At 42.6% G+C, this 17983-nt stretch overlaps 2 protein-coding genes across 3 annotated transcripts in view; both read right to left on the bottom strand.

Annotated features, from left to right (window-relative positions):
• Positions 1–9888, bottom strand: part of kif19 (kinesin family member 19) — a 32391-nt gene extending 22503 nt beyond the window's left edge. The window contains exons 1-2 of the mRNA XM_076760743.1: positions 9380–9888; positions 7739–7819 (exon numbers count right to left, since the gene is read on the bottom strand). Coding sequence (XP_076616858.1) covers positions 7739–7819; positions 9380–9418 — 120 coding nt within the window. The 5' untranslated portion in view covers positions 9419–9888. The remainder of the gene's footprint in view (positions 1–7738; positions 7820–9379) is intronic.
• Positions 9889–12099: 2211 nt separating this feature from the next.
• ttyh2 (tweety family member 2) overlaps positions 12100–17983 on the bottom strand; it is a 57036-nt gene continuing 51152 nt past the window's right edge. Inside the window, exons 11-15 of one of the 2 annotated variants that reach the window (XM_076760521.1) lie at positions 17478–17620; positions 15920–16105; positions 15756–15834; positions 14663–14689; positions 12100–13388 (exon numbers count right to left, since the gene is read on the bottom strand). In XM_076760521.1, coding sequence (XP_076616636.1) covers positions 13308–13388; positions 14663–14689; positions 15756–15834; positions 15920–16105; positions 17478–17620 — 516 coding nt within the window. In that variant the 3' untranslated portion in view covers positions 12100–13307. The remainder of the gene's footprint in view (positions 13389–14662; positions 14690–15755; positions 15835–15919; positions 16106–17477; positions 17621–17983) is intronic. The other variant, XM_076760522.1, reaches the window with a different exon arrangement.

The raw sequence follows: 17983 nt of genomic DNA, 5'->3' as shown, positions 1-17983 counted from the left end.
AATCATTGGATTGATGAAAAAAAGGCAAACAAAGTCACGTTTGAGCTTCCAGTCCTTTAAAGAGGTCAGTAATCTGCTTGATCTTTGAGTGTGCTGATATAATTTAGTATGTAGATAGTGAAGAGAGGGCTCATGGAAGAAAAACAAACAGCATACAGCATTAGAAAAATATTGTGTTCCAAGGTCACAGTTTGATTGACATCCATTATCACAATTAAGTACGTGATTTCTTAGAACTGCAAAGCAGTATGATAGTATCATGGATGAGCTTTACCAGACAAACAACATGTTGTTATGACTGGGCTATTACACAGAAAATACCCTTAGAGACTTACTCCCCGAAGTTCCTTAAAACCCAGGACACATGGGAGATGTTTCTTTGTAAACACCCTACAATCTCTCTCTGCAGTCCCGTCTGTCCTCAGTGCCACCTCTTCCCTCTGTCCTCATTTTCCCTCAACCTGATTTTTTCCACCTGTTGCTCTTCCCACTCACCACACTCTCAGTAAATTGTTTTTTCTCATTCAGTTCAATTTGTCAGTGTCGTGCTGTAAGTAGATTTTGAGAGGTTGTTGACTCTTTGTGCTCTTTGGTTGTTGTGACAATCAGCTTGTGACCTCTTAGCTATGTTACAATGGACCAATCCCTGCCTGTCTTTCTGGCCAGGAGCCCAATAAAGACGGCACATGGATGGCCCTGCGGCTGGCCTGCACTTCCTGCTTGTGTAAGAGGTATCAGTTGGCCACGGAGCAAGCGGGAAACATTGTACTCCTGATTCAGTTACACAGAACAGAGCACACACATGCACAGACAACAGCACATACACACACCAAAGGATGTCCTTTAGGGATTAGGGGTGTGCCATATTTTAATATGATAAAAAAAATAACACTGTGATAACCACAACACAACATCTCCTTTTTACTCTTAATGTCTGTAAGAAGAAAATTTCCCCAGTAGAGTTTTAGCTCATCTTAGGTGGAGGAGTTAGTTGGAAAAGGGGAGAGACTACATCAGTGTGGAAGTGTTTTAATTCCAAAAGATCAGGTGGACAATTAGCACAGTTGAGTACAAGGGAGAGCCAAAAATCCTGAGGAGGGCTCTATTGTGAGTTCTAAGCCAAAAAAAAAAATGTCCAGAATTTTGTCATATTGTCAAGAATGTCTTTATCGCAGAAATACCCTGAAATTATTTTAGGGTCAATTTTAATCTTCCAAAAAGGAAAGATGTCATGCCTGCGTAACCTGTAATATACAGTAATTAGTTGACAAGGTAATAATGGTAAAAGCCCTTTGGGTAGTTGCCTCGTCATCAGCCCCCTGTGGACTGAAGAGGGTAATTTCCAAGGATGCAGTATTATGAACAGCTCAATTGTATAACACTGTTTTTTAATCAAATTGCTTTACGAACTCATTGTGATTCCTTGGTGATTCCTGGTCCTTACAGCAAAGACCTTCCTGTACCCCCGGAGGGGTTGGTCAGGTGAGTCAGAGCTGCCATGCCCTGTGCTCTCATTGAGATCTGGAGTGGAAGAGCAGGGAGGACGTTGAGAGGGATCACATACAACTCACGCACACATGCACAGACCCACCCACAATAGCCCTTGTTGTAGAAGAGACTCGAGGTAATCAGGATCACGAGTCAGAGAAAATGAGGAAAGTGAAGATTATCCACTTCCTGGGGTCAGAGAGTCTATTTGTGTTGACACATTAACCTAGTTTTGCAAAAAAAGTAGGACTACCTTGTATGTCTAAGCCAAAATAAACTCCTCTGTGCTTCTAGTCCATTTCTGTGTCTCGTCGTTGTGTCACTAAAACCATTTCAGGTTCAGGTCTCTCCTCTGGCTCTGTGTGTGTGGAGGTTAAATCTTCACAGCTAAGAGGGACATGGCTATTTGTAGTTCCTTTCCCTCTCTTGTCTGACCATGAAGCTATTCAAACACTCTGCCTCATAAAAAAACACTCTGCATGGACAAAGTGTGGCCTTTATCACATTTTCCCCTGGATTTTTAAACAGGCTGTAATGCCAATGGATGATGGTGCAGGAGAGAAAATTTAAGCTGAGTGTGGGGGAACATCAAAGCCAAAATTACAGAGTTTTAAAATGGGATTCTTAAAATCGCATTGCGGAAGAAACATCACAGATATTCTTCTGTCTAATCTCAAACATGTGCACACTGTGCATCACCCACTACAGGATATTATTAAGATTATCGTGCCAGAGGGAGCCCCACGTGATCATTCTCATGTGCTGTCATGGAAAAGTCGATGCAAACAAAATGGTGCAACGACTTGCTGTAGTAATGCTTTGCAATATTGCCAGATTTCTCCCCCGGCTGTCGGGAGGGGCATTTCCTACCTAACAAACTCATGTTTGTTCTGTGTTCGACAGCAGTTCAGCATCTTGTTTGGGGAACAAGGTCTTTCTCTTTCAAACCAGTTTGTTTTCTGGGGCGAGCTGATTTTCTGTACTACAGCGCAGCATTTCAGGAGAAGGCAACTTGAATCTCCTTTCACTGACAGATGATGTGTGTAGAGGGTGACGGAAACCCGACGCTGAGCACTTGAGGTGAGGTGCTTTGTACTCCACAAAAGCAGAAAATTTGCCAATTCATGGTATACTGTAATCAAGTAGACTTGTACTTGGAGCAGGCTGAATGTGGCTGATTGTTTCAGGAGGATTTGACCTTTACGAAGGGACTGAGAGGCAAAATGGTGCATTTTTGTTCGCCCACTGGCTGACATTCTCTCTCTCAGGGGTCAGAATTAACCACCTGGCTCAGAGTTTTTTCTTTTCAGGTAAACACCAATGAATATACGGTAAGAAAGTCTTTTTATAAAGTCTCTGCTCTTCTTGTTGTTATGAAGAAGGTCATTCAAGTCCTCCTTTATCTGCACACAAAAGAATTCTCAAAGACGACCAAGAAATGCCACCATCAAGGCTTTGTGTGATACATTTATCGCAGTCCACCTCCAACTGCACCGACGAACCTGCCGACAATCGAGCCGAGCGAGTGTTCCATCAAAGAATGTATTTATAACAGCCAATTCATCTGCCAACATGAAAAAAAAACTCCAACCGGAGAGGGGCCTTCTTTCCCAGCTGCTTTTCCTTACTCTCCCATATGGAGGACTGCACTACTGAGGACCAGGAATAAAAAAAACAAAAACAAACAATGGCCCTGACCTTGTCTAGGTGTCTCCCTGGAGACGAGGCCTCACTATAAAGCACGCCCCGCTGTGTGCTGCTGACAGGCCGGCCCTGCCAAAGACATGCTCAGCAAGTCCCAGAGCTAAGTAAGACACATCCTGCAGGGTGTAAACTCTCACTTCTGCTCATAAGATATTTACATCCACATGTACGTGACTGCATTTACAAACATTTTTGATGACTGCACTGACTCGATCGCCACTGACTGGACCTCAAAAACAGGTTTGGAATAAGGAACCTGAGATCTGTGTGGATGTATTGAGCATGCATTGAGGAATTCAGCGTACTCTAAGTTTGATCAGTTAACTGATGCACGTTGTAAATCCCTACCACGTGTGTTTATAGCCTCCAAGGCCACGACAGTCCTTTATGAGTAATCGGTAGTGAGATGAAACAGTCCTCTCAGGTGTCTCATTCATGAGGTTGAGCGACCATCTTTATCCCTCCGAGGATAAACATAGCATTCCCGTTAGCCTCTTAAGGAGGGATGATATCACCCCTCTCAGGCTTTTACTCTGGGAAATCCTGTTCGACCAAGGCTCGTCAGGTCAGTTGAGAACGTAAACACAAACAACAACCTCGTCATGACAGTGTAGTGATTCACCTGAGCTCCGTGACACTTGAAGTCTAAAGTGAAATCAGTTTTTGATTGGAGTGAACTGGGCTCAGTCAGCTCTGAGTAGCCATGACAGACAAACAGAGGGAGTGGGAGCACACTGGACTCTGGGAGCTACATAAACCAACATTTTGTTCATAAATGTAGTAGAAAATACCAAATCACAAGACTTATAATGATAGTAAATCAGGTATAAGTCTTTGAGGTGTTCTATGGGTAATTTTGAATGTTTTCGGCTTTACAAAACAACAAATTGTGTATTGCGAAACATCAATAATCTTCAAACCAGCCAGCATACTGGCACATTCAAGGATGCTCGAACAGTCAACAACAACCTCTTTCAGTGCAACTAATGACTAAAACTGCTTTTTCTTTTTCACAATGTCTATGATTGCCTGTTTCTATTCCACAGATAGATCTGTGAAGCCATTTCAAAACAGCATCTGATCTCCACAGGTGCTTGTGTCCCGTAACAATTTAATTTAAGTATCTGCCATTTTCACTGTCCACAGTGTCCCAGACAACACTGGTTGGGCCGGTTTCCTAATTTCCCCAACCTGTGTCATTAAGAAGGCGGCCAGAGCACTCCGTCTCCTGCGCCCATGAAGGTGTTCTCACATGACACTCATCTAAAACTATCTTTCAGCTTTCTTTAGCCAACATTATCAACAACATCATCCAACATCCAAGATAAAATTCCACAAGAATCATGCTTTGCTAATTAGATATCGCAAAACCTACCTGGATCTTGTCTGCAGTTTAGGATAAAAGCCTCTTTTCTATGGTGGGGACACTTATTTAGTGGGAAACCAAGAAAGTTTTTCAAGGCTGATGCCGATGCCAATATGTAGAAAGCAGGGCAGCCAATCATCGATATATAATGCTGAACACGTAAGTTAACACTAATGTATTATTCACTTGAACAGAGAAAAATTACTGAAATGTGCATTATCTCTGACATGTCTGCATACATTTTTTGTTTAATTGGCTTCAGACATAGGCAAATAATTCCAGACGTCGTCCCGATTAATTGGCCAATCAATGAATTGGTCTACCCCAGTCACATTATTAAGACTATGACTGAAAAAGGACAGTTCAAGCCGACCTATTACATATCTCGTTCATAAATCCACTTCACTACAACTCTGACCTGTGTACTACTACCTCAAGGACAAGAAAAGCCCATTGAGCGTAATAAGCAACAGGTGGTCCATGAAAGGCAGGGAGTGGATCCCCTCAAGGTTGTGAGTGGGGGAAGAGTAAAGCCAGAGAGAGAAAGAGAGCAGGTGGCAGAAGGCTTAACCTGAGCTAAAACCCATCCAATGAGCTCATCTCCGCGGGCTTAGCTCAGCCTCGAGTTGTCTGCTTTCTGCCAGGACAGCCAGATTCCGGGTACTCCCACCCAGTCGGCCAAGTCAGCCACCAGCACCCTGCTAATCTGTCTGAGCGCTACGTCTTGGCCATATGGTCGTGGCCTGTCTGTCTGCCTCGCAAACAAAGTAATCATTACACGGTTCTGTGTATTTGTGAAATAACAGCATGTAGGAAGGACCATTGTCATCTGTACGTGTGGAACATTTCTGCATGTGTGACCTGTGTGACGACTGAGGCACGAGTGACAGACACAGGTAAACACATTCAGCCATCTCAAAACATCCCCGTGTTGTTTTGACCTCCCTTACTATATCCAATCCATCCATGTCAGTGCAGCTCAGGTGAGCGCCAGACCCAAGTAAACAGCAGATTCCCACAATCCCACTGTCTAAGGAACAAGTGTGTATTGTACAGTAAGCCCTGCTAATCCTTTGTTGTGAACGTGCCCGAGTGAACCTGATATAACCCCACAGGGGCCATTCGACATATCTGTCAGTTTGTAATTTCCTCCACAGACATAACACAGTGTGAGCTGTGCCATGCAGCGACAAAATCGACACACTGCAGGTAAAGCTAACAGGAGACACACAAAAACACCTTTTTCTACTTGAGTTTGGCTGAGGTGGTGTCAATAACAAAGCCTTGTTATGTTAGGCTCTGTCAGCACTATATCTACCTGCTAACTGCTATGCTCTAATCCCCTGTGCCCAAGCCTAGTTTAATGATGTCATGGCAGGTAGAAGTGCTGATGTCGTCCTCAAGACTTGGTGTAATTGAATTGCTTCTTAGAAGACAGACAAACAAGTCGGGTCTCAGCGCTGCGGATTATCTGTTTCTATAAGCGTTCTCTCGTAAAATCCTTCAGCAGCAAGAACAACACTACTAATCACATCCTTGCATGAATATAATCTTTCCCTCCGGCACTGGTCAAGTGTGAGTCACTCTGTCAGCTGTTGCTATGCTGTCACTTTTCTCGCTTGGAATTTCAACAAACGCTGCCCACCACCAGTATTCCCACTACTGCCTCAATCAGCCTACGCTGAGCGATGAGACACCTCAGCAGGTTCCCAGTCACGATGCTCATTATCATTTGCACTATGATCATCATCATCACATGCACACCGCCGGTGCTGCTAAATGGTCTCCCAGAGGGACCGGCTCAGAAGCTAAGGCTGCCGGTAAACTCCACCTCGCGGAGCTCATGCTTGTCCTTCTCACACGAGAGGTCACATGGTAACAACATCATCACACACTACGCACAGTGGTCGAGCTCCAAGAACAGCTCCTATGCAGGGAAAATACCTCCGTTGTGTGATAGAAATCCAAGTCTAACTATATCTTTTTATTGTTAGGATAAATAAATCCCAAATCCATGTTTGTATATGAAGACTGGCCCTTTGCCATAGTGCAGAACTGTGGCCATCATAGCCAATCTACAGTGTTCATTTAGAAACATTCTTCTCATGATTTATTCTAATGGAAAGTACCATTAGCATAATGGCTCCATTCAGAGGAGTTTACTTGCCAAATTAATCAGAAACCATTTCATTCAGGTAGAAATAAACACAAAATAAGAAACAAGTGGGATAGAGTGAGCAGAGCCAGGCATAAGGATGTTAGGATTATCTATTTTCAAATGTCAACATATGAGATTACTGAAATAGTCAGTGTGTTCAAATCTGCTGTATCATAAAACAATGCTTATTTTCATTATTGATTAATCTACTGGATATTTTCTTTATAAACCAATTAACTGACTTTGAAGCATGTCAATTTCAAAAGCTTTTCAAGACCGATGTGGCAAGATCTCTGACAGACTTTTCAGTTGCATCGTGGGTAATGTAGATGCCAATTTTTGACGAGGAAGAGGAAAGCGTGGAATGATAAAGGCGATATCTGTGGATCTGCTGCATCAATCTTCTTCTTTTCACAGGAGTGATACAGAAGTGAAATGCTAGAATCGGTGAAGGGCTCTTTTAAAAGACTAGCTGACTGATAGACAATTATATCTGTTATTTGAATCCATAACAGAAATAATCACTACTAATTGCGCTGTTTGTAACTCTATCATTCAGACACACTAAGAGACTGAACTACCATCAGCACGAATGTTAGAAGTGTTACCCAGCTCAGCAACTGCTGATGTCCAATTAAACCCCAGGCATTCACTGTGGCGAAGCTTTCAGCCCTGTGCTTCTGAAAGAATTTGAGCCTTTCTATCAGTTGTTAGAAAGGTCACTCTTTGCTACAGGTCTGAGTCATCCAGCATTCATTTTAAAATGACATGTGACATTTGAGCTTTACAAACAAGCTGGTTTTTAAAAAGAGATGCTGGCTTTTCCGAGGTCCATGAAGATGCCTTATCTGTGCGGCCTCATGACAGAAAGAAGAGGGTTCTGAAACAGAGACAACAGCCGTCTCTCACACAAGCACACAAACGCTGAGCCCGCCACTCGCCCACGTGCATGCATACTGCATGTGCACCGAGGTAAGCAGGTTACTGACACACGGCGGTAGAGCGAGGGACGGCCATCTCACCTGGTCGTCCACTCTGTGGGCCACGGTCGTAGCCGCCTCCTCCTGCTCGGCATCGCTGATGGGTCGGATCCTCAGAGCAACCTGTGGCAAGAACAGAGTGAACTTAGTCATCCTTGAATTTAATCAACGCTGAGATATTCAATTTACTGAGATGACAGGTTGGAAAATGAATTGAACTCTGCCTTGATGGGTAGGAATGACACTGACAGCACACGAGTACTCTGGATTCAAATTTGTTCTCATTTATAAAGGATGTACTGATGCAGCCGTCTTCTATTTTGACCATTACAAAAAAAAAAGGAAATTACTCCAGAGTTCAGTTCATCGAGGCACAATACAAAAATTGCATGAGTAATCTTTCAAATGTCAGACACAGAAGTAAGATTTTTATTCTATTGAAACAGATAAATTATATTCACATTTAGAAGCTCCTCATTTTAAACTGAACCCTGCGTGAATTTCGTGTTTTCTCTTTATTTTCCAGCCCCACGGCCCATACACGTACATGTCAGTTAAACTGGAAACTCAGACTTGAATGTAAAAATGAGTATAAATGCGTTTGGCTGTCTGAGTGTGAGCCCTGAGGCAGACTGGTGACACATCCTGCCTTCTACTCAGTGAATGATGGGATAGGTTACGTGCCGCCTGCTCCTGAATGTGACAGAAAACAGATGGATGAAGGGATTGACAAACTAATATACTCCCACATTCCACTCTGAATAACTTCACAGCCTGATTAATGTCAATTTCTCCTGAAACAAATTGGAGCGATGACATTTTCTCACAATCAGCCACATCTCATAGGTGAAACACACCTGTAGCATCAGAGGGTTAATTAGCCTTCCATTACAAACACTGGATAGCATAATAATAATAATCATATTAATGTCACATTCTTCCACCAAAGGGGAATAATAAAGTACTCTCTCTGTCAGCACCCTGTAGAAAGTGTATTACATGCTGGACAAGAGAGAAGCCAGGCAGCTGAAACAACCACTTCAATTATTCAGATATACTGTAGGCTGCAGAACACTGTGCAGGCTGGGAAATCGAACATGTACGCCGACAATGTGAGCTGTTAGAAATGATAAATACACTTTATTCAGAAGACCTGCACAATCTAATGCAACCATTCTGCCATTAATGCTTCTTTCATGATGCCTATAAGGTTGTTTTTTAGGACTGAGGTCACAGTGGCGGCTGCACCGAGTCACAATCAAAGGTGTTCCTGATATCCTCATTAAATAGGAAGCAATTAGAAACACCTGTGAATATAAAGTAGCTCAGTACAACACCTTTAACCATGATCTCAATAATACATTTATGATTGAATTCACAATGTCAATAAACACTGAACATTACAGGCATCATAAAAGTAGACTTTATAGCGGAACAGTTGCATTAGATTACATTAGATTGTGCTGGTGGACCTGCTAAAGTGGCCACTGAGTGTGTAATTAGCAGGTTTCTGGTTTGTTTCTGTCTTGTTTGGTTAAGGTTTAAACGTAATTATTATCAATAACAACTGACTGTTTAAGCAAAGGGAAAACTCGTTTAACCTAAATGATAAAAATGTTTAATTTCCTGCCTGCCAGGGAGTGAAAGTCGACATGAAAAGGGAGGTCTGTAGTCTGAACTCACAGTTAGTTGGTGGTCCTTTGATTCCCCGGTGTCCTTCATGGTCACTTTCGGTCCGAGTGAAGGATAATGAGCGTCAACAACAGACGGGACACTGGACGGTCCTCCTCACTGTCGGTACCTGCATGTCACCTCCTCTGAAAACACCTGCAGCCTTTTGGCTCACACACTCAAACGACTAGTGGACGAACCAGTTAGCTAATGGTCTCTGACGGACTCCTCGGGATAACAACGGCAGCGACCGCCGAACCAAACACTTCACGACCTACTGTCAGCCGAGTCCCGGCTAACGTTAGTCCGTCTCCGTCCTCCAAAGTGCGTCGACGCTCCGCGGCTCGTCCGGTTTCCTCTCAGCAGGTTAGCAACACGAAGAATAATTCAAGAGCTGCGGAGGGACAGGTGGGTAACGACGGCAGCAGCCGACCTGCTATCTTCACTTCCCGGTCTGTCCTCGCTTCCCTCCGCTGCCCTGCTGCCACTCGGGGATTCTCTCTCTGCGCGTGTGTGTATATGTGTGTATGCGCGCGTGCGTACACGTTGTCCTTGGAGACCAGCGGAGTGTTGTCAGTTATCAGCCTAGCTAGGTGTTACAGTAAAAGCTAGCTAAACAATGCTAACTACTTTCGATTAAAATATTTATAAAATCATGTTTTAGAAAGTATTGCGCTAAAAAAAACATATATAAATCACCCATATCTAATCTATTTTTTCGTATGTGTGTATTTTCTCTTTAGTTTCCCTTCACAAACACAGCTAGTTTTATACACATTACAACCGCTTACTACCTGTTTAAAGTTTTTTTTTTTCTTGTTTACATTCTAGAGTACTGCAACCCCAATACGTTGTAAAACGTAACAAAGAATGCATTTGTAAATGAACAGTTTTTACCGACAAGCCCATGTAGTAATGTCCTTTATCCAATCATGTGTTCACAGAGTGGTGAACCTCGCTCCATCCTCGCTTGTGAACGACTGAACTTTTCCAGGATGCACCTTTCATATCCAATCATGATACTATCACCTGTTACCAATCAACCTGTTTACCTGTGGAATGATCCAAACAGGTGTTTTTGGAGAGATTACACAACTTATTTAGTTCCTGTCCCAACTTGTTTGAAACGCGTTGCTCCATCAAATTCATAATAAGCAGATATTTACAAAAATCAGTGAAGCTGATGAGGTCAAACATTGAATATATTGTCTTTGTTGCTCTACTCTCTCTGTAGTTCAGCTTCCACTGAGCAGCACTTTTTGTGAGACTATACTGACACCTGCTGGAAGAAATAATAACGACCTTCCTTTGAGCTGCAGTCTCACACAACTTGTTGGCCACAAAGTCAAATCCAGAGATTATTAAACAAAAACAAACAAACAGACTGAAAAAAATCACACATAAAAGCCACAAAAACAACTCTGCCAAAAAGGTTTGTAAACTGTTCAGTACGTTGCATTAAAAAAAATCCTGCAAACTCAGAAGTGTGGAGGATATCTTCTTTATGTGCTTTGATGTTCAAAAAGCCGTTTTTTAGCTGATGACAGAAGTGGTGTGTATGAGGTGTGGTGTGCAGTTATTTCAATAAATCAGATTAAATGTTAAAGGTTCCCTCCAGACGTGTTTTAAGACAAAATAAACCCCACTCTGCTTTGAACAATATTAAGCCTTTGATATGGTTTTAATGGAAAAAAAAGATTCAATTACTTAGTTACCAATTCTTAAAATGACATCTGCATCTTCTTATTAAAATATCTCAAACCTGTGAACATCTCTACGCATACGCAACCATGATTATGTAAATTCAGGTGAATTTGAAAACAGTCTTCTAGTATCAGACTCTGTGAAGCTCAAACATCTGAGGAAAATGACAATAACCAAAACACTTTTGACTTGAGGCGGAACTTTAAATGATCATAAATGAAGATTATTATTATTATTATTATTATTATTATTATTATTGTTATTATTATTATTAGACCATCAGCTCAATTCTAACAAAAACCTCAGTAATGTTAAACATGGTGGCATGTTTACACATAACACCAGTTATAAAATAGGTGCTTTTGGGAAATCAAGTAAAATTAAAGTATCAGTTTTAACTCAAATTAGTAAGTACAGTACTTGAGTAAATGTACTTATTTACTTTCACTGCCAGCAGACTCAGAAAACCAGTTCCCTCATCAGCGACCTGTGTTTAAACCTTCCTTCAAATCCAAACATCCTCTTTGGAAAATGAATGGAATTTGCAATTATCTCTGACATTTTACAGGCAACACAATCAATCAGTTATTCAGGAAGTAGTCAAAGATTAATTAACAACAAACATAATCTATAATCTTTCTGGAACAAAGACATCACTGAACATAATCACCTTAGTGTGGAACAGCATGACGGCCTCAGCGTTAATGTGGAGAAATAGAGCGGACGCTTAACAATAGCCATCAAGTTTTACATGAACGGACACACAGTCGCTCAGTCATCACCAGAGTCACTGCCTGAAAATTTTGGCTAACAAACCTGCTTTTAATGCAGCTGCATCCATTTGTTTTTCATGTGAGGAAGCAAACAAGTTATGGGTCTGGGTTTCAGTATGTTCAGAGGGTTCATGTCTTAAAAAAAACATCTTAGAGTCTCTGATTGATGACGGGAACATGCATCGAAGTGGCTTGGACACTGAAGTTGCACCCAAAGCACCCGAACACCCAATAACAAAGTGAAGACACGGCGAGTTGTACTCAAAACTGGTTTATTCAACTCACAGTTAGACCCTGAAGTTTAAAGGTCGCACACGAACTTAAGCACCGCTCTCAGTGCCTGTACAATGTAACATGCTGAAAGAAATGACACTTAAGAAAATAATTAATAAACCAAACTGCATGTAGTAAATCCCTACAGAGAATCACTGTTAGTCAGTACAGACGTACTGTTTGGGTGGTTTGGACTGAATGAAAATCATTACCTGAATATTCTCATTAATTGTGGTTAGAGCAGCACAACTTCCCAAGTTATGACAGAAACTACAACTTTTTTTTGTATTAGCTGGATTAAATGGGCAAAGAACAGGAATTAATGGCCCATTACAAAATAAAAAAAAAGTGATCTATGTGACACACAGAACTAGAAAAAATATATAAAAATGGCACATTGTTTAAACAAAATAAACCACATCGGAATGAGACAACAGTCTGTTATTGTACAACTTATATACAGGAGCCGCGGTCTCAAGGTCGTCTCGTCTCCAGGAGGTTCACACACACAAAGCTTCACCTGCAGGCATGTGTCTGTGTGAATGTAAATAAATTAGACCTCAACGATACCTCCCGATGCGTGCTGCCAGCGCTGGGTTTGTGCTTCACAAACATCGAGCACGAAGCGCAAAACGCGGAAAATAATGTTCACAGCGGCCGTCATGATCAGACTTTTCTCTTTGGAGACCTGAACGTAAGAAGAACTCTCAGAACAGGAGAGACGACTCGTTTTAAATCACATACATCTTTTTTTAAACGTCGTTGTGAAAACGTTGCTACGCTTCTATCGCCTGTTTTCATCAAAGTTATTAATCGTCTTCATAAAGACAGCGAATTCTTTGCCATCACACCTTCTTTTTTTTTTTTTCAACACAATGTATTAAGAGCAGGTTTAATTTGACAGCACGTTCCCCCACTAATGACAGAAAAGAGTGATTAATCATGTGTGAGCGAAGGACACGGAGAGAACGGTACAGATGTGGTTCCATCGTCCTGAGACTGCACAGGCTGGAGTCCTGGACTAACGACGTGTTACACACTGTCCTCTGTGATGCTTCAAACAGCCACACACACTTTGTCTGATGAGCGTGTGTGTGTGTGTGTGTGTGTGTGTGTGTGTGTGTGTGCGTGTGTGTGAGTGTGTGTGCGTGCACGGGGTGCCATTTCCCTCCTGCGACAGATAAAGAAGTCTATGCTTGGAAGTCGTTCCCAAACTGTCTTCTCTGTTCCTCGGTCATGGACAGATAGGTGGCCCTCATACTGGGGGAGTACTGCGGAGGAAAGGTAAACACACAGAGCGTTACGGGCCGATACTGTGAGCCGCAGGTGAGGTTTCACAGGTACGGTGCTAAGCCTAATCACCAGGTAAAAAAGAAAGAAAATGCCATGGGGTTTAAAGGAATAGTGCACGTGTGGGATTGTACGGTGGCTCTTTAAAGACTGAAGCTCGGCAGCTGTAGCTGGATTCACAGACGTTAGAGATGGACTCCAGTGGCAGCCCAGACTGTGGCGGTAATGCCTTTACCAATAAATCGCTAAATATGCTACTGGAAATACGCTTACTCGCCTTTGTGCTGGGAGTTTGATAAGATGACTGATACCACTATCACTGTCTAGTCCTCCACACCCAGCTGCACACGTGCTTTTCCCTCATCAGCCTACCCTGTGTTCACATCTGCCCTTTGCCCTCGGTCCTAGACTTCATGCGTTCCATCCTTTTTTGTCTTCCTGCCTGCCCTTTCAGACGTCTGCCCGCCTGATTAGACCCCCATGGACTTGTTGGCTTGTTCTGACTGAATACCTGCAACTGGATACCTTTTGCTGTCGTCACAAGATCCACGGCAGAGAGGTGGATGATGCTGTGGGAGTGGTTTGAGACGTTTCTATGGACGTTATGATGCATTTTCACACCACTGTGGGACGCTACAGGAATCCATTGTAAGCGCTGTGAATCCAGGCTGACTACTGCCACAAAGAAGGAAGCCACGAATGTTAAAGAGCTACCTTCAAGCCTACAGGCGCTGAGTGTTTTATTCTCAAAGAATAGATTTTCTGGGGCGTATTCCTTAAACTCATGTCTGCAGAACTGGCTCAAATCAATCCATTACCCATGAAATGTGCAACTGGCAACATGTCAATCAATTGCATTAGGAACAACTGTAACATCACTGCAAATCTGTCAGTACCTGGATAAGATAAATTCTATAGCGCTACACAACGCCCGGTGCTTAACACCTTGTGGCAGTACAAGCTATAGAATTGAATGACTGGGGCAGAACTGCATGCACAGGGAGGCTAACTGTGAGGAAATCCAGGGACATAACTGCAGTACCACCCTGTGAACGCCAGGGGCAGACAAACCCTCACTAACTCAAACAGACTCTCTGGAATGAGGACAAGAGGCGGTGAGACAAAAGCCATGCCAAACAGGAAAACTACACAGGAACCGAACAAAGAGATGGGAGGTGGAGGAGAGGTAAAAGACAGAGATGCAACAGAGGAGAAGTGAGGGAGTTAATCCTGAGGAAGAGTTTAAAAGACTTACTCGGTTTCTATACTGCTGAGAGTATATCTCCAAAAGTTGATTAAAAAAAGAGGAAATATCGAAATGAAAGATACAAACAAACATACACATGACAAACGAACAAACAAAAAATATATAAAAGAAGCTGTTAGCTGCAGACTGCTGCATGGTGCTGCACAGTTGTAGTCATGAGGGAGAATTTAATTATACATCACTTGCTGGTATTAATTAGGAAAGAAGTCATAAGAGAAAGTACATCACATTCTTTTTGGTTAACTCGAGCTGGAAGTTTAGGCTGAAGGTTAATGAGAATGATGACTTAAGTAACTTTTCTTCTTCGTCGTCAAACTGTGCTAAAATACTAACATGAAAAGTAGAAATATATCGATCTTTGTTACAATTTTGTGGAATTTAAACATCTACGCACGATAACAAAGATAAGCAGTTTATCAAAAGTATTTGGTTTGTGTTTCCTGACGTGATGCTCACAGGACTGCCTAAATGATCTTTTAAAAAGGTTAAAAAACACTGATCTAACGTAGATTAAATACCTGCACTGAGCAACAAACTGCAGCATTTCATCACGCACTTGTGCAGCACGTCATTAAAAGGCTGTGCCCAATGAAAATTTAATCCAAAATGTTTCTATTTTTATCTCCGTGATGTACAGTAACAGGAGACAAGTGGCCCAGCGGGAGGCGAATTTATCCAATGAGGAAGAAAACCTTTAATGTCAACAGTGAGCCAGTTTATGGGCTGAGACCCGTGTCACTCCCTCCTGGGAATTTGGCCTAAATGATGCTCAGTTCATGATTAAATATTAACTACATTACTTCTCCTCTCCTTGCTCGAGTACTGTAAGTCAGAGTCTTGTGAGTTAAGGAGGGCAGAAGAAGGCACCGTGTGCAGAGTTTCTCATTAAATATCTTTTAGAAATCCTTTAAAAAGTTGATTTGAAGAAAGGCTGTTAGATATGGCCCAGCACAGTGAAAACATGAGCTATCACCGGTTATTCTAATAAAACAGTTTCCTGTGCTTTAAAGGCTAAATCTGTCTGTTAGCTCAGAGGGAAGTGACATCATAGGAAGGACTTGGCCTCTGGGACCCAACGCACCGACGGGGGTGGAGATCCTCGTCCTATCAGAGGGACGTTCTCGTACCGCGGATTTCCTCCGAACAGAGCTGTCTGATTCCTGAGAAAGAACGAAAAACTCGACTGAGACGCTGGAGGAATTACAAAGACGTGAAATGCAGAAATCACACTCATTACTCGCTCACATGTACTCAGACATGGGGGCGTTGGAGACGGCCGGGGCGGGCGGGTGTAGGCTGCTCTGGCTGCCCATGCTGCTGCTGTAGCTGCAGAAGCTGTGCATGTTGGTGAGGTTGGGGTTCTGAGAGCCTATCCTCCTCGCCCGCGGGTTGAATGGATCCTCCTCGTCGATGTCGTCATAATCTCGTTCTCTGGAGAAACATCAGCAGAAGAGGAGGAAGATGATTGGCTTAAAGGAGGGGGTGTGGGGGAAGAGATGTGAGGTGAAAGGGACTGGTGTGTTCTGGTGCTCTAAAACCAACAGGAAGTGAAGTGTTGTTTGGCTTGTGGATTTGGCAGTGACACGGCTCATTATTACGAAGTATTCAAGCTACTTCCTCTCTGAGTCATTACCCAGTCAAATATGACATGATACACATGTTCTTATATTCAGTGTGACTTACACGATTACACAAGATTATCTCATTACCTCTGATGTCCATAACAAACAAACCTCCATGAATCTGCTTCGAAATCGTAGGAAAAAAGACGCCCCTCACTGTATGATTACAGAACTTGCCTGAGAATCATCCTGTTTTTAGGTTTTCTTCAGGGTCAAAGTGATCCAGTGGTAATTTTCTTTACATCAGTGGGTACATTGCACACAGGAGCTGCTAATAGCTAATTCGGCATACTGTAATGGAGCCAATTAGCCTAAATGTCAACAAATATAGACTAAAAAAACAAAAGGCACAAGTTGCAGCCCAAAGCCTAACAAACTAAAAGCATGTATACCTCCTCTTTACGTCCCGATATTCCAAAATATAGGACATACTGAGTGACAAATTCTTCTGTTATTATTTATTTTTTCCTGCATAATCAATAATTATAGCCTGTGCCCTAACCCTAAACCTGGAAAACAGACACGGCGACAAAGATAATGTGAATATTGTGGTTTCCTGCATTTACATCTCAAGTGTCAGCGTGTCTTGACAAAAAAACGATTCCAAAACAGCCACTGCTTACACCTGCATGCCTGATGATAATGTAACTGACAGAGAAATAGAGGTGATAAATTTTTCATTGTGACAGATTGCCTTTCTTAAGCCAGTTTCTATTCTCTGCATGTTATTCTGCATTGCTTATCAAAATAGGTAAAAAAAAACATTGCTAGCCTGAAGGACAGAAGATTCATTTAAACTAAAGTATGCATCGTAATATCAGCGAGAGTACATTTGAATGGGTTAAACTATGCAGAATCTGTGTTATGGCCCTTTAAATGGACAAACAGCAAAGTTTAAAATTTAAGCTGAGTTTACAGGAAGGAAGCACACAGTAAACGCAGATAAATGCCACTGAATTATTAGCTGCATAAGTTAATTGAGGTATTTCGATACTGAGCAACTTGCACTCGCACGAGTGAATTTGTATTTGTAGCAAAACGTCTGGACACTGGTGCAATTGAAAAAATATTCACACGCACGCACTGGTTGGCTCATACAGTACGTGAAGCTGCATAGAGATGGCTGCAGGACGAGGAAATGAGGGCGCGCAGGCAGGCACGCGAGCAGAGAACGAACTGACCTGCAGGCAATTTGTCTCCACGCCCTGGGAATGGCACACAGCATGACAGTGAAGGCACAGGCTGCCAGGGTGGAGAAGAGGCAGAGGTAGAGCATACCCTCCACCCCGTCGTAGCACACCCCCACCATGGCATCCAGGTAGTCCTACAGAGGTCAAACACATAATATAACACAAACAAAAAGGCAGTCATATCGAGAGGTTCGCACTGACATGTTTGAATCTCCAGGAAGGCCTACAGTGACTGACATCTGTGTGGGATTCAGTGGGAGGTCAAACATTATTCACGTAAACTGCACTGCAGTCATCGTGTGAGTTACTATGTGCAGGAAGCTCAAATGTCCACTGGTAAGTAAACACAGTTTAGAAAAGTGGAGCTCCTTAGATTTCAAATTGTTTTTATTATGCTCTCTTCCCAGCTCCACTTTCAGTCCGATGCTGCAGTCCTGTGTGGCCACTTACTCTCCTGTAAGACCTAGTTGTGCTGCTGTGATGCCAATTAGGATGCA

Source organism: Chaetodon auriga, chromosome 20 (assembly GCF_051107435.1).
Source record: "Chaetodon auriga isolate fChaAug3 chromosome 20, fChaAug3.hap1, whole genome shotgun sequence".
Classification (NCBI taxonomy): Eukaryota; Metazoa; Chordata; class Actinopteri; order Chaetodontiformes; family Chaetodontidae; genus Chaetodon; species Chaetodon auriga.
The sequence above is the reverse complement of the archived record's forward strand: the minus strand, read 5'-3'. Positions and strand labels throughout refer to the sequence as shown.